Source organism: Centroberyx affinis, unplaced genomic scaffold, assembly GCF_046629955.1.
Source record: "Centroberyx affinis isolate AG114_WGS23_722 - 3 ecotype Tasmania unplaced genomic scaffold, CSIRO-AGI_Caff_v1 ptg000792l_1, whole genome shotgun sequence".
In the NCBI taxonomy this organism is placed as follows: Eukaryota; Metazoa; Chordata; class Actinopteri; order Beryciformes; family Berycidae; genus Centroberyx; species Centroberyx affinis.
The window spans coordinates 298471-313388 of NW_027279398.1; the positions used below are offsets into that span (position 1 = coordinate 298471).

A 14918-nucleotide genomic window follows, 5' to 3' on the forward strand; every position below is an offset into this window, starting at 1 on the left:
CATACATCCACATACAGCCATATATACAGTACATACACATAAGGTTAGTCAAAAGCTTGGGAAAAAAGGAGAGTTCTGAGCCCAATTTTAAAAGAGCTTAGAGACCCTAAAGGGTTTTTCATGCTGCAAATATATAAAAATATGAAGCGTCATATCCTTTGGAGTTTTTAATCAAAGGCATGGCTGTAGACAAAACCAGTGGGACAGAAAGTCTTTGCAGTATATTCCATGTAATAAAACGAGAACAACTTTCTTGTCTCATTGCCCAGTGCAGAAAGTTGCCTTTGATATGGATCTTCAATGAAGGCACAACCTTTATACAGGGAACAGCTATAAATAAAACCCAGACACAGCAGTGAACTGGGAACATTTACTAAGCTGTGGCTGGGATTCTCTCAAGATCCAGAGAAACACACTGGTCCAAATACAGTGAACGTAACTGCACCAGTGCTACTAATCTTAGGATGTTTCTGTGGTATTAAGACACAGAACAATCACTGAATAGCATTTAATTCCTGGCATACAAGATAGTGGCATCTAGTGGTTCAACTCTGCAAACCAAATAAATGTCCTGACAGTGTATACCTTTTAATAAAAGCTTTATTGTAAAATGTAGTTTCATTATCATCACAAACATAAGCATTTTCAAGGGGTATTACAGGTAGGCTGTACAATGTAGGCTAAAACTGAAAATGTGTGTAAAAAAACAAACAAAACTACTAAAAATTAACTACTAAATCCAAGACTATTATTACCAAGTTTCTGAATACAGTGTGAACAATGTAACAACATACATCTAAAAAGGCACAGCTAAAATAAATGTCATCTAAATGTACAGAGTTTTTCTTATCAAAATAATTCATTTTTACAGCAAGAACACAAAGCCCAAAATCCTGCTTGAATGCTATAAACACAATAAAGCCCTTATGAATCTAAATTGATGCTCACAATGACTGCAATAAGCCAAACACAAACTACATAAAGGTTTTAAGAATCAAGAAAGTTGAAACTAATCTGAGCATGTTTACTTATCATGAAGTACATAAATTATAAGAAAATTATTAATCTACTTGACTTTTGGGTCTACAAGTAAAATTCTGTACATCATAAGGCACTTGTGGCAGCCACAATGTTTTATAAATGAAAAAGCACATAAAAGCTACATTTGTACTCCTCTTCCCCAGTTAGATATTTGTACAGACAAATCCAGTATCAACTTGCGATATGGTTACAGTAAATCATGTAATATAAAATCAGTACAGCAAATTAGCCATATGAATAGTATTTACAGTCTTAATAATTCATTGGTCCTTTTATGGATCTGATAGATTTATGGACCATAGTTGCATGAATGGCCAGGTTTCTCACAGGTTGCTCATGTTTTTTTGGTTTTTTTTCTTACACCACCAGGCTCTCCCGACTCACAGCTCCATTCTGAAAGACAAGAAAAGTCGTGCCGGGTTAAAAATGAGTTGGAAAAAACAAACTTTGCTGATGAATAAAAATGTAAAAATCACAATTAAATCATACTTGAGGCGTCTCTGTCAGACTTAAAATTACAATTGAGGAAGCAGCGTGGCTCTAGTTTTAAGAGAGACCGTGCCATCACCAAAAAATCATAGTCTCACTATCGTTCACTGATTTTTGTATTATTTCATATAGACACAACAAAACAGATATACCAGAAAGACAAAATGACCCTACATTATCAGCTAGAGACAAGACAATACATTGAACTGGGTTACAGTGTTAACCTTCTTCTAATGCAAGTGTACCTATTTGCACACATAGTATGCACATACCGGCAAAACCTGCATAGCTCCAAAACTTGAATATAGTTGGGGGTTTTTTTGTTTGTTTTTTGAGCAAGACATTGAGCCAATACCTGCTTAGCAACTGCAAGTCATTCTAGAGCGTCAATGAATTGCGTAAAGTGTGAATGTACAGTGCCAGCATGTTGTGTGACTCACTTTACGCAGGTTGCTCTTCTTGGAGGACGACACACTTTCATCCTCGCTGTAGGGCGGCGGCGGAGGAGGTGGGTAGTTGTCACGACCCGGGTAACCAGAGGGTGGGGAGACCGGGAGGGGCGGGGGCCCGCGCGGCGCCCTGCCACGGTCTGACCGGTCGCTCTCGCTGTCCAGGCGGTCGCGGCTGCGGGCCCTCTGCTGCTCGCCCAGCTTCTTCCTCTCCATGGCCTCTCGCAGGAAGCTGTCGTCGTAAGCGTCCCGCCCGCCTCTGCCGCCGCCGCCGCCCCGCTGGCGATCCCGCTCCAGGTCCATCAGGTCATCACGGCTGCGGCTGCGTCTGCCCTGGAGGCCGCCGGAGGCTCCTCCTCCTCCTCCTCTCCGCCGGTCATCCGGGGAATAGTCACGACGCCTGCGGTCATCAAAGTCACGGTCGTGGCCGCTGCGTGCGCTGCTGCTCCACTCATCATCCGAGCTAAGGAGACAGAGAGCAAGAAGTGGGGATGAGTCAACAAACACGTCAAGTGGAAACAAAAACATCTGGTGTTTGATGTGGCATGACACTCAACAATAGCAATAGAGGCTGGTAGTAAAGAGGCTGTTAGTAATGGGTAAGCTAAATCATTACTAGAGGGGACCAAACTCAACTTTTAAGTGATCTGAGGAACAGTTTCCATTCCTATTTATTAATATCTTCATGCTTTATTTACTTGCAATGTTAGTCATTTTTGCGGCAGGACAACCCATGGAGCAAATTTCTGTAACATGAAGGTAGATCAGCCCATCTCTTTTAGTAAAGACTGTTAAGGGGAAAGTCCCATTTACAGTGTTTGGCCTTGACTAGAAGGCTGCTGATCTGGAGGTGAGAGGTTATGGGAAATCCCCAAGAGAAGAGGTCTGACAGGCTGTTGTGAAACCTTAAACCTGCTGAACACCTGAACCTCATTTTGTGAACCTCAAATTATTAATGTGAAAACACAAAAATATCATCGTTGTCCCAAATGATATTTATTATTACAATATTCTCAGAACATTTAAGGCCCATTCACACCTAGAGCGACAACTATAATGATAACTATAAACTATAACGATATGCTGTTGCTCAAGCGTTCACACTACAACGATATCGGTGCAGAATATTCAGAGAAAAAATGCAGCATGATTACTTTACCGACGTGCTTTTATTTTACTCGCTCTCTAAAGTAAATAACGACAGCGCCGATTTGGGTTCATGAATTGCCGCAAAAGAGGGAGGAGATGGCAGATAATAATGCTCTTTTACGGCGCTTTCATTACATTATTGTGCTTTGTTTATATGAGAGCTAATTGTACTAATGGCCACCAAGTGAAGCTGTTCATTTCTTTACCAGTAGGAGACTCTGCATGCCACATCTACTGTGGATCAAAGAGTAAAGTCTCCTGTAGCCCGTGTTGAGAAAACACCTGAACGTCACCGTGGCTGAACGGTTTCAACAGGCTACTGGAGACACATGTTGTTCCCTCCCGGTCATATTGAAAACATAGGATAATAGCGCATTTGCGGTATGACGCCATTTTCTTAACATCATGCCAGCAGAGGTTATCGAGTCAACTGGCTTCCAGGTCAGTAAACTGCCTTACCGCTAATCCGAAGCTCTTCCGCTCCCGACCGGTATGTCACGTTTCTTTTCAACATTTTTAGAGGCGATGGTCTTTGTCAAATAGCGCCGGTTTCCTCTGGACTTCTGTAATCAGTTCCTCAGCAGCAGCTCCATCACTGCAGTGAATCAGTGAACTACTGAATTCTCCCACCACATCCTTTGTTTGATTGGTTGAAAATGTTTTATCATTGTCTCTATATATATTATATTATATTAAATATTTAAGACCCATCCAATCTGAATTTAAGAAAATGTAATACTTTTTAAGGTCTTTTATTAGTAAATGTCTATTTAAGACATTTTAAGACTTTTTAAGGACCCGCGGCCACCCTGTGTTCAGGGACATAACTGACAGTAGCAACAGTAACAACCCACCCTCTCCTGCCTCTGGACCCTTCGTTGCGGCGGTTTGGTGCGTAGTCGTCTCGGGCATAGTGGCGTCCGATGTCGTCGAGGTTGTCCATGGAGCGGGCGCGCGCTCGGCCCGCCATGTAGCCCCCGGACGAGCCTCCGCCGCGCCGCGGGTAGTCATCACGGCGCTGTGCATGCTGGGACACACTGCTGATGGTACTCATGGCTTCATCTTGGTCATAGACAGTGGCCAGTGGGGGCGGCTGGGAACGGCCACCGCGCCCTCTAGGGTCGAGGTTGTCGTGCAGGGAACTGACTTCACTCATACCATCCACTGGAAGAGGAAAGAGAGAGAAGAAGAGAAGCAAAGAGGGAGCTTATTTAAAGGATGATATTGAAGGTTTTTTTTTTTTATTTGTGTCAACTGTCTACGTTGCCCTGCTCGTTTCCTGCCTTCAGACCATTTGTTGCCAGTATGGATGAGAAACAACCTCCACAGACTTGAAAACTGCCCAAGCTTGATAATCCATCACAGTAAATATGAAACCTTAATTTGTTTTAAAGACATGGAAGCCTTCACCCTCAAAAACATGTCGCCTTACAACTGTTATTCTCACATCTAAGTCTTTTTATACAGGGCGTCTTTGTTGGCTGGGACAGCAGTTAATTTGAAGCTCGGTTTGACACCATAAAATTTTTAAAAACAATCACTCACAGCGGTTGTAGTTGCCAGGTCTGGTTGGGTCCAGGTTGGCCAGCTCCCTCTCCATGTAGTAGATGGCTCGTGTGGCGTTCCCATCCGGGTCCACCTTGATACGATACCCACTGCGAGCTGACAGATTCAGATTTCAAATTATGCAGCCTTATTGATTACATCAACAGGCGAAAATTTTGCTTTTTACATACTGATAGTGTGAAACCACAGAATGCTTTGATACATTCATTCTGCAACACACAAACAGACTGAGATTTGAGTGTGTTTTTCCCCCCAACTACTCACTGTTTTCCCCTCCGTTATCTTGATCGTGCAACAGAGGCACCTGTGAGCCCTGTCCCACTGCAGAGACAAAACAGACCAAATTAAAACAGAGCCTCAACAAGGATCAACACTATTAACTCGGCAATGGTCACAGTCAACCCCAAACGAAGACATTGCCATTCATTTGGAGTTAACTAAAACTGAGTTCTGAGTAAGCTACTGGAATTTAAGAAATTTTCAGAACTGCTGTAATAGCGGGTTTCATTTTGAGACAATGCAATACAGAAACACCTAAAGTGGAAATTCACCACCATCTATCAGCGTTCAAATTACTTTGAAGATTTTGTGGTACGTAACACTTTACAATAAGGGTCACTGGATTAAGCCCTGTCACTTAATTAACAGTTAACTAATGTGTCTGGTAATCATTTACTAATGGTGTTCAAGTTAACTAAGGTATTAATTTATAAATTATTTAACAGTCATCTTTATAAACTATAAATAATGTATAAATGAATACCTTAGTTAACATGAACACCATTAGTAAATTACACATTAGTTAACTGTTAATGCTTATTAAGCATTAACTAACCCTTAACTTAGTGACCCTTATTATAAAGTGTTGATTTTTTTTTTTTACTCCTATTCGATTCGGTCACAGTCTTTGCTTTCCACTGACGGCTCTACATCTGACTGTGCACTCACCCGAGCTGGCTGCATCATATTCACGACCATATCCATTTAAGGGAGGCAGAGGACCGGCTCCGTTGGGTAGAGGAAGCAGGGGCATAGCAGGCTGGTTCATTCCCCCAACGTACGCTGGCTGAGCATACATACTGGGGGCATACAGGGTTGGAGCGTAGTGACTGGGAATACCTTTCTTCACCGCCTTTCCCGCCTCGTACACTGGGAAATAAGAGAAGATCGTTTCATCCACTGTTGCTGATATTGTAGGGGAGAGAGTGGCAAATATGATGATCCTGTATATCCCTATATCTTGGACACAGGGTCCAAATTTAACACCCGCCAAGTGCCAAAGTAAAATATTGAGGGAAATCATTTTTTTTTTAAAAAGGCGTTTCATGTAGTATTATCTCTCTGTTTGGTGATGAAAATGGAAACTCAAAATTCTGCCATATCAACCATATCAATCTGTTTGGCTCTACACTCTGTATGCTGTAAAGTAAATATACAATCCAAACCCAAAGGTAGGTTTGCTGATTTGAGGAAGTCTAAAAAAACAAAAACTGAGCCAGCACAGTATAAATGCAGTCTTTTGGCTTTAGATTTGGTACTTACGCGCCCGCGGGCAACAGCAGCGTTCGGGACAGCAGGGGCAACTTATGTAGCAGCAGCAGGTGTGTGGACAGCACTGACACCAGCAGATCCCGATCAGGAGCAACAGCAACAGGAAGCCCAACACAACCACAACAACTAGAAGCCAGTCTGGGAGAGAAAATAACATTCGTATCAGATGTCATTATATCAGTGTTTTACATTATTATATCCACACGACATGATTATTTGTCTGCTTTGATAGGCCACTGAAGAAAATAAAGACACATTTTTCCACATTTCTTTCACATTCCTACAATAAAGGGACATACAATAAGTTTATGTTAGTTTGCTGTACAGAACTATTCCAAGACACCAAGTCAGCATTTCTCTACCAACTGAGGTTTCCGCACAAGACCACAAATTCAACTTCCATTTCATTATCTTGGAGATCATTGCTCAGGAAAACACAAGAAAATGTAAACGTTTGCCACCCTTGCATTAGAAATTACACTTGGTTGCTGAATTGTAAAGTCAATCGTGATGTGTATCCCCTTGCTCTGAGCTCTGAAAGCATTATTTCCATTCCATACCATTTTCAATCATACTGGGAAAATGTGTTTCATATGCCACTTCCTTGGTTTAGAATCTTTAACTCCTTTTATAGCACATCCTCCACCTATTTATGGGGTTTCCAGTTGAAAATGTTTTATAAGATATTACCTACAAGGAGAATGCTTAAGTTGTGGAAGATAATTGATGAAAGTTTTTGTAGATTTTGCTCTGATGAGGAGGATGCTATGCATTTATTTTGGTACTTTGTCCACGTTGCATCCTTTTGGCGCAGGTGGAGGATTGGTTACTTTCACAAGCAATTTTCTTGCCTTTGTCCCCTCTCACAATTATGTGGGGAGTTCATGATGACCAAAATACTTTATTGAATACAATTGTATTGCTTGGCAAACTTAACATATTTAATACTCCAAATAAACAGTTATCATTGGCTTCATTTATGTCCTTCCTCAAACATCACTATTTGTTGGAAAGGCTAATTATGAGAGGGAAAGGTAAGGGACTTGTTTTTAGTGGTAAATGGGAAAAACTATCAGTTATAAAGGCATGGGATTTTGAGCTTTGATATGTCCTATTTGTTTTTGTATTCTTCTTTTCCTGTTTTTCCACATTTTTTTTGTTTTTTTTTGCCTTTTGTATTGGCTTTATTTCTAAAACTGTAAATGAGTGTATAATACTTTATTATGTTCTGTTCTTTTAACTTTATACATTTTATTTATGTATAAGCTTATATGACTATACCTGCATTTGTTTATATCAGTTAGACTTTCTCTACCTTTTTTCTTCATAACTGGGCTGTGATCTCCATTCTGTCTGGTTAATATACTTTTTTACATTTGTTATGTTTACAGTATTTTTCTTTTATTTTCTGATGTCTCTACATGTTTATGTTTTTTGACAGTTCTGTGTTTTGTGTTGTATTGATATTTTTATCAAGTAAATAAAGAAAAAAAAAAAGAAAAAAAAATTCCAACTTCTGCAGTTCTGAGAAACAGAGGTGCATCTCTATAGCATGAAAAAAGTACCTGTCAATCTGGTCTCCAGTAGCACTAGCACGGCCTATTTATAGATTATGTGGGTTACTTAGATAACGGTCACATTTTTGGTACTGATTTTTACCAAGGAGTAAAATCAATCCCTTATTTATTAAAAAAAAACAGTAGTACAATAGTAACTGGTGTGTTTTTTTCGAGGTTAGACAAACTAGAAAAGCCGGTTTGTCCTTCCCAAGCTATGACTCATTCAGCGAGTCTCTTCTCACAGCACATGCCACAGGAAAACAACAACAGCAGCAAAAAGAGAGACGATACATTCACTTTAATCTTATACTAAAATGGCAACTGGATTAGCTGAGTGCAATCACTCTGCAGCAGAGAAAAAACATTATTTGGCCATGTACAGTGAAGTAGATAAGGAACTGTGTGCTGAATGCACTTTTGTTGCAACAACGCAGCTGCAGACTATCTGACTGACTAAGACTACAGTTGGGAGTTGAGACACATTTAAAGAAAGAGAAACAGAGGTAGAGAAAGAGGAAGTGGATGAAAGAAAGCAAGCAAGAAAGAAATAAAGTATAATACTATAGAATAGTCTTTATTCATAAATAGCATTATCTATCTTCTTATGTTACACATGGGGAAGCAATTCTAAAGTACGGTTGTAGTTTGAGCAGAACATACAAGTGACCTACTTTCATTTTCAGTCATACTATTATTATAATATATCATATATTCCTGATCAGGAAACTGTTATGTCGGCTCAAATGTTTAATAAAGAGATTTTAGATGGCCAAAAAAAGGTTTTGGAATGCATTAAAAACACACATGACCTCAAGCAGTGCTGCCAAACATAGTGTTGTCTAAAAAATGTTTGCTGAGGCCAAACCCTGGAAACTGAACCTCATACTACTACCTCATACACCTCTACTATTGGACTACAATAGGACTGAGCTTGTACTACCTTCCATAACCAGTAAGTCAATGCCAGGCAGGAGATCAGTAGTATTTGACTTTCTCTCTGTGAAAGAAAGATAAAGCCACAATTACTTTAAAGTGCCCCCTGGTATTTTTCTAATTTTACAGACTACAACTTTTGTAATGGCTCTCAAGACCATTTATTGAAAAATCCCACTTATGGATAGAACCACTGTGTGCATTAATTCGCCGACACACAGATTCATTAACTACTGAGAGAACTTGTTAGGCCACATTTAAGCGCCAAATTTTTAGTGAAGACTTTTTGAGATGAGAAACCCTGTTATTCCCACTTAATGTATGGATTAAATGGCTATCTATAGAAACAAATCCATTCAAAGTTTGTCCAACTAAGGGTGAATCCTACGTTTGATCTCATGGAGTCAGGTAGAAATAAAAGTGAAATGAAAGTAAGGAGCTAGAACGAAAGGCATTCAGTGAAAAAGAAGAACTGAGCCATTTTTGCTCAGCACAGAGTAGTCTTTAGAGTGTGTGTGTGTGTGTGTGTATAGGCTGAAGGAGTAGCATACCTAGTACAATTAGCTCCGTGTAGTCCTCACTGTTCCCTGTGAGGTCCTGGGCCGACACCACAGAGCACACATAGACGCCGCTGTCGCCCCAAGCCGTCTGGGCAATATTCAAGTCTGCATCTGTGACAAACAACACAAGAATGTTTAGACCCACAGCTTTGCAATGGATGGCAGCTTTCACGTGGCTTTAGTGATTTCAGCATCCACTCTGGACTTGAAGGACTGATGAATTGATGTCCGTAGCTTAATTCTCTTCTCATTTCCCCACCCCCCTTCCAGAGAGGTCAGGGGTCACGGGGTAGCTACACAACAGCACCCATGGAGCTGGTAGGGATTCAGTGACTTCTACTAGGGCTGGGCGATATTGACAAAATCTAATATTTCAATAGTTTTTGACCCAATACCTCGATATTGATAAAGTGACAGTATTTTGGGGATGACTACTAGTGCTTTCAGAAGATATTTACACATGAGAAATTTTGAAAAACTAGCATTAGTAGGCTAATGTGGATATAATGGCGAAGCAGGTAGAGGCATTCATTGTTCATTTCACTCCAGGACGCTAGAACAGTCAAATAAATTCAGAAAAGACAACATTTAAGCTATATCACAATATTATGATCCCAGAGGACCTCTAGTCTTATATCACAAAATCGATATTACATTATATATATTGCCCAGGTCTAGCTTGTACCCAAATCCGTAAAGGATGCAGTTAAAGGATGGTCTCTCTAAACTCTACTCTGATGCCCACGACTCCTCATGTCTCACCTAACCTCAATTCTCTTTATACAATGTGGAAGTTAATGCTAATTCAGTCTGAGCATTGTACATCATTATTATTATCTAAGCACCTTTTTTTTTCCTTTTTGTTTACCCATTTAGTTCACCCCATGATGAACAGATAACGACAGAATTTGCTTGCCAAGCACTAGCACTAAAAACAAAGTATATGCAGATCCAGTCAAATATAAGACTAGAACCACAGTTATAGAATGCTCTGAGGTTGTAATGCATTACAACATACACAATTTACATATTAACTTCAGGGGAAAACAAAACTGTGCAAACCTACTCATCATGGTAGACACATTACTGACATACAGTTGCTATGGAAATATTCACCACCCATGACTTACTGCACGTCTTGCTACGTCTTGCGTCTTTAGGTCAATATACATTAATTTGGGATTTTTGGTCCAAAATCTACAAAATACCTTTAAAATGTTTGGTCAAATTAGGCTATTTTTTCCTACAAAAGGTGGAAAGGAAATTTTAATAATTTGTGTTAATGTATAAAATACCAACATGTAAATTAAAGAAATGTAGGCCTACATTAAAAGTATTTTGTCAAATTTGTTACATGTTTGACTCCTTTTACTCACTTGGGCTAAATTATCTCACTGGGAAAAAATCAACATTTTATAAATACTTTCTATTTTCTCTAGGTTTTACTGTGGCACATTTTGAACATATTTTCCTTTTACCATTCTAGTTAGGAAATCATACCACTCAGTACATCTGAATGGGGTTTTACAGCATCGGTGTAGCCTGCATTAACTCACTGTTTATAATGCTGATCTTGCGGCCCTGGTACTCCTGACCCAGGGTGACGGCATTAGCCTGCTTGGAGGCCACGATGCGCACCGTCCTCAAGCTGTCGGCGCACTCGATGTTGGGGTCATAGTTGGGGTTGTTCTGGGACAGGATGTTCTCCGCGCTGCTGGGGTTCAGGGCGGCCTGGATGGGGTCCCGGCAATACGACTTGTACCTCCACGTGACAACGGGGGGCTGAGTGGAGGATGTCTGGTAGTTGCAGGTGAGGGTGACGGGCTGGAAGAGGATGACGATGTACCTCTTGGTAGGGCACTGGACCGAGATGGCCATGGTAGACCCTGGGGGGAGAAAAAACACCAAAATGAAAAAGAAAAATGGAAGATTGGGAGGAGGCTAAGGGATAAATATTGAGTGCAAATGTTTCTTGGTTTGTGCATGTTGCTGGAGATGGATATACCCTAAGGACAGGCGTGTACATTTCTTTTAAAACTTTTAGCATTGTGTCTATAATAGGTATTCCCACGTTAGTGTAGGACAGTGGTTCTCAACGTGGGGTCCTTGAGGGGGTTCTAGGAGGTCCCCAGCAAATTGATGAATTGTTAAACTTCACCATTATTTAACTTACAAGAAGTTAACACAATTAGAGAATGTAGAAGAATGACTGTTTTGATCATAGTTTCACTGTTATCGCTCTACCTACAATACAGATAGTCATGGGATTCTGGACAAAATCACATCTAACAATAAAGATATTCTCAGATTTTGGTTAGAGAGACAAAATCTCATCAAATGGGGGTCTGTGGCTCTAATGTGGACTACAATAGGGTCCTTGATATGAAAAAGGTTCACTGGTGTTGGATACCCTCAGGGTGTGGCAGGCCGGAAAGGCCCAAGGTTTCCACACTGCTAGTATCACCGAGAGTGGGTGTGATTAGTCACCATGTGCCTCTCTCGGACAAGGGCTGTGTTTCTGCCAAGAACCTGACCACAAAGGACAAGTAGATTATGGTAGGCTACACTTACTGGATATAGTTTGGGCCTAATTCACCCAAACATCTGTGACTGGAGATGCCCAATAACCTGCTCCGGCTCACCCAGCTCAATTTCCCCTAAGACTTATTATAGGCAAAACAGCCAGATGCAGTGTTCTTGTTATTCTTTCTCGACATCCATAATATACTACGGTGCCAATTCTGAGTATTACCACGCATAGTGTTAGCTAATCAAATCATCAGGTAGCGTTACATTTTCCTGGCAACTTTTTCCAACTGTCAAATAAACCGCAACGCTGTTTTGACAAGTGGGGTTGTTAACTAGCTCTTAAAAGAAAAAACAAAACAAAACTAAGCTATATCATCAAGGAAAATTTTCTACACGCTTCTGGTATGTTATAACAATTCTTGTTTGTTGTTGAGACTTCTGCAGCTGCAAAACAGTAGCCATTGAGTTACGTCGTGAACGTTAACGTTACACCGCTCGACGTTGGCTAATGTCTAACAGATTAGCCATAAAGTAACACAACTGTCATATTTAATAATCACTAACGTTTATAGAAATAGACTTAAAACGGTGACTGTAATATAAAAGTAACAACTGGATGTGTCAAAATATACTACAACACTGTCAAACAGACATTTCACGGAAGGGGGCCCACCCTGTTTTGAAAGAAAAAAACAGAAATGGGCCTAACGTACCTGTTGCCATCAAGAAGGTGGCGATTAAAGTCCAAAACATTTTTAATCCACTTCTCTCGGCGTCTTAGACGATTTTGCTAGTATTCAGCTATCAAACGAGAAAATGAAAGTTGGAAGGCAGACATAATATTAAGCACAAATCTGTCGTCGTAAGTTTTCTCAGCCAGGTAACTTTACCTCCATTTTGTGTCTTTGTGTATTGCAGACGAGAAGGGGAGTACCTGAATGCCCCACGTCAACCGTCTCACCGACAGGTGAGCTCTCAGACACATTGCGAAACATAGGGGTGGATCACATTTGCTTTAAGTTATTTTTGTGGCGACACGGATTCTTCTAGCAACAAACACCGAGTGATGAAAGTCACTGAAGCTTTTACAAACTAAAGCCATTCCTTTTTCTGGTCATTTGCTTCAGTAATACCTCTAAATTTGAACAAATTTGAACAATATACTACCTTTGCACCTTCAAGCTAGATGGTATGGTCCAGAAACTGATAACGCTATCAAAGCACTGTTTGTTAATTTTCAACCAACTCCAGTCTCTGGGGACTCGGGTGTGTTTGTGTGTGTGTGTGTGTGTGTGTGAGTGAGAGAGAGAGAGAGAGAGAGAGAGAGAGTAAGAGAGTAAGAGAGAGAGTAAGAGAAAAGAAGAGGGTAAAAGAGCGAGAGCGAGAGAGAGAGAATGCGTGGGTACGGGTGTTTATTTGAGTCAGACTAGGCATATCCCACCGACTAGTTTTCCACAAAAATTAGCCTACCAGCTGTGACAAGCCCGTTTATTCCATGGGTAGGCCTACACTAGAGTTGGGTTAAATGTCTCTATATGAATGATGACACGACAATTTAATAGACACTTACTATTTAATTTGACAAAGAAAGATATTTTCCATTTAGCCTCTTAGCAAAATTGGCCTAACAATCTAGAGAGAATAAGAGAGACAAAAGGCAAACAGCATGAAAAAGCCCTAAATCGCTACTTGATCAAAATGTCATCTTTCTTCTTAAGTGCCTTCTTTTTTGACAAATTCATGAAGAAAGTTGCAGTGATAGGCTTGCCAGTGTTCCTCACTCAGTTCCAGTCCTACAAAGGAAAGGAAAATAAAAGACAACATACGGTCAGTGTCATGTTCTGTATGGTTTAAAAAATGTTGGCAATATTGTGTAATTTTTCAGTGTAAGAGTGGAATCGAGTTTTAACATCAACACACGATCAAGTTAGATCGTTATTAAGTGTAAATCTTAATACTTTTGCAAATGTGCTAATTAAGTGGGAGAAATAAAAACGGACTGAACCTACCTGTGTGCCTTGCGCAGCTAAAAGGAAAGAAGAAAAATGACTTTAAACACTAAAATCTGTAAATCAAGTGACTCGGAGTCCTGATTTGGTTCTGTTTCTCTGGTCATAATAATAAAGTGTTGAAGTTCTTGTACACTTACTTTGCAGAGCACAACTGCCACCAGGATCAGGATCAGGATCACAAAGGCAGCTGTAAAATGAAAGTCATACTGTCATACATGTGACAAGCTACAAAAATCTGTCTAACTGACATTTCAAACACATTTTAAAGTCATGCAATTCATCTATATACATATTAAAAACACCTACAATATGTTAAATACATACCAGCAGCGCTTACAATGAAACCATGCCATCCATGACTGGGAGGCTGTTCACCTAATAAGGAGCGGGAGAAAATTAACTACAGGAGTAAAAGTTGTGAAATGACAGTGGCACTATTTACTACAAAACTGTTTGCGGAGGTGGGGGGTATTTTCAGCTCAGCCTTTTCATGTGACTCATGATTTGTAAAATTCAGAGGTTATTATCGTACAGTTTCAGACGCTATGTACTGTAAAAGTTTAAGTCAAAACAATATGTAATACAAGGCTTGCATCACTCATTACAATAGGCTACAGAAAGTAGGCTATTACTTAAGGATGCTGGAACTGTTTTAATTGTTGGTTAGGCTATTGCTGAAAGCAAAAATATGTGTATATGCTGCACCAATAATGGCAAAGTCATTTATTAACTTTAAATGTATTAGTATTAATCATTTTTATTTCAAATTGATATGTGTAATGCATGTACAGGCTAGATAATGGACTGTATTTTATAATGCTGTGCTGGCAATACAGTGGTAAGTAAATAAGCAAAGCTTTATTTATACAATAGCACCTTTTTTTCACATAGAAAAGTGGCAGAGGATACAAAAACAGTAAAAGTGCAGGCTTGATACTTACTGTTGTCTTCAGGCATGGTTTTCATGGTGGGGCAGCCTTTTGAAGAGACAAAATATATTTCATGGTAAAATTAGACATATGAATCAGTTATGTTTGAAATATGCACCTAAAACCTAGAAAGAGAAGCCATGCAAGTCAT

General features: G+C 39.9%; 3 protein-coding genes across 6 annotated transcripts in view; 1 reads left to right on the forward strand and 2 right to left on the reverse strand.

Annotated features, from left to right (window-relative positions):
* On the reverse strand, positions 1-12780 carry lsr (lipolysis stimulated lipoprotein receptor). Of its 2 annotated transcripts, XM_071520339.1 has the most exons (12): positions 12717-12780; positions 12540-12627; positions 10854-11183; positions 9289-9408; positions 8745-8801; positions 6237-6383; positions 5643-5843; positions 4959-5015; positions 4674-4790; positions 3983-4292; positions 1971-2442; positions 1-1434 (listed from the first exon to the last, which is right to left on the reverse strand). In XM_071520339.1, exons 2-12 carry the CDS (start codon positions 12577-12579, stop codon positions 1399-1401), a joined length of 1887 nt encoding a protein of 628 aa, XP_071376440.1. In that variant the 5' UTR covers positions 12580-12627; positions 12717-12780; the 3' UTR covers positions 1-1398. The 2 variants fall into 2 exon arrangements, with proteins under 2 accessions (XP_071376440.1, XP_071376441.1); XM_071520340.1 differs by lacking the exon at positions 8745-8801 and having other exon boundaries at positions 3-1434; positions 12540-12759.
* LOC139644839 (sperm motility kinase 2A) overlaps positions 12745-14918 on the forward strand; it is a 25324-nt gene continuing 23150 nt past the window's right edge. Inside the window, exon 1 of the mRNA XM_071520342.1 lies at positions 12745-12793. The gene's annotated coding sequence lies outside the window, so the exon portion shown is untranslated. The remainder of the gene's footprint in view (positions 12794-14918) is intronic.
* The window catches only part of LOC139644848 (uncharacterized), a 4386-nt gene continuing 2896 nt past the window's right edge, over positions 13429-14918 (reverse strand). For all 3 annotated transcript variants that reach the window (XM_071520357.1, XM_071520356.1, XM_071520358.1), the window contains exons 7-11: positions 14780-14815; positions 14163-14213; positions 13976-14025; positions 13836-13852; positions 13429-13619 (exon numbers count right to left, since the gene is read on the reverse strand). In XM_071520357.1, the coding sequence (XP_071376458.1) occupies positions 13604-13619; positions 13836-13852; positions 13976-14025; positions 14163-14213; positions 14780-14815 (170 nt within the window). In that variant the 3' untranslated portion in view covers positions 13429-13603. The remainder of the gene's footprint in view (positions 13620-13835; positions 13853-13975; positions 14026-14162; positions 14214-14779; positions 14816-14918) is intronic.

What these genes read in the sequence shown, in the direction of transcription:
- lsr (XM_071520339.1), bottom strand. Translation starts at nt 12,579, where the DNA reads ATGTTTTGGACTTTAATCGCCACCTTCTTGATGGCAACAG. An exon ending in TGACTTACTGGTTATGGAAG is followed by an intron (nt 6,384 to 8,744) that starts GTAGTACAAGCT and finishes TTTCTCTCCCAG; the next exon opens with ACTGGCTTCTAGTTGTTGTG. An exon ending in GGGTCCAGAGGCAGGAGAGG is followed by an intron (nt 2,443 to 3,982) that starts GTGGGTTGTTAC and finishes CTGTCTCCTTAG; the next exon opens with CTCGGATGATGAGTGGAGCA.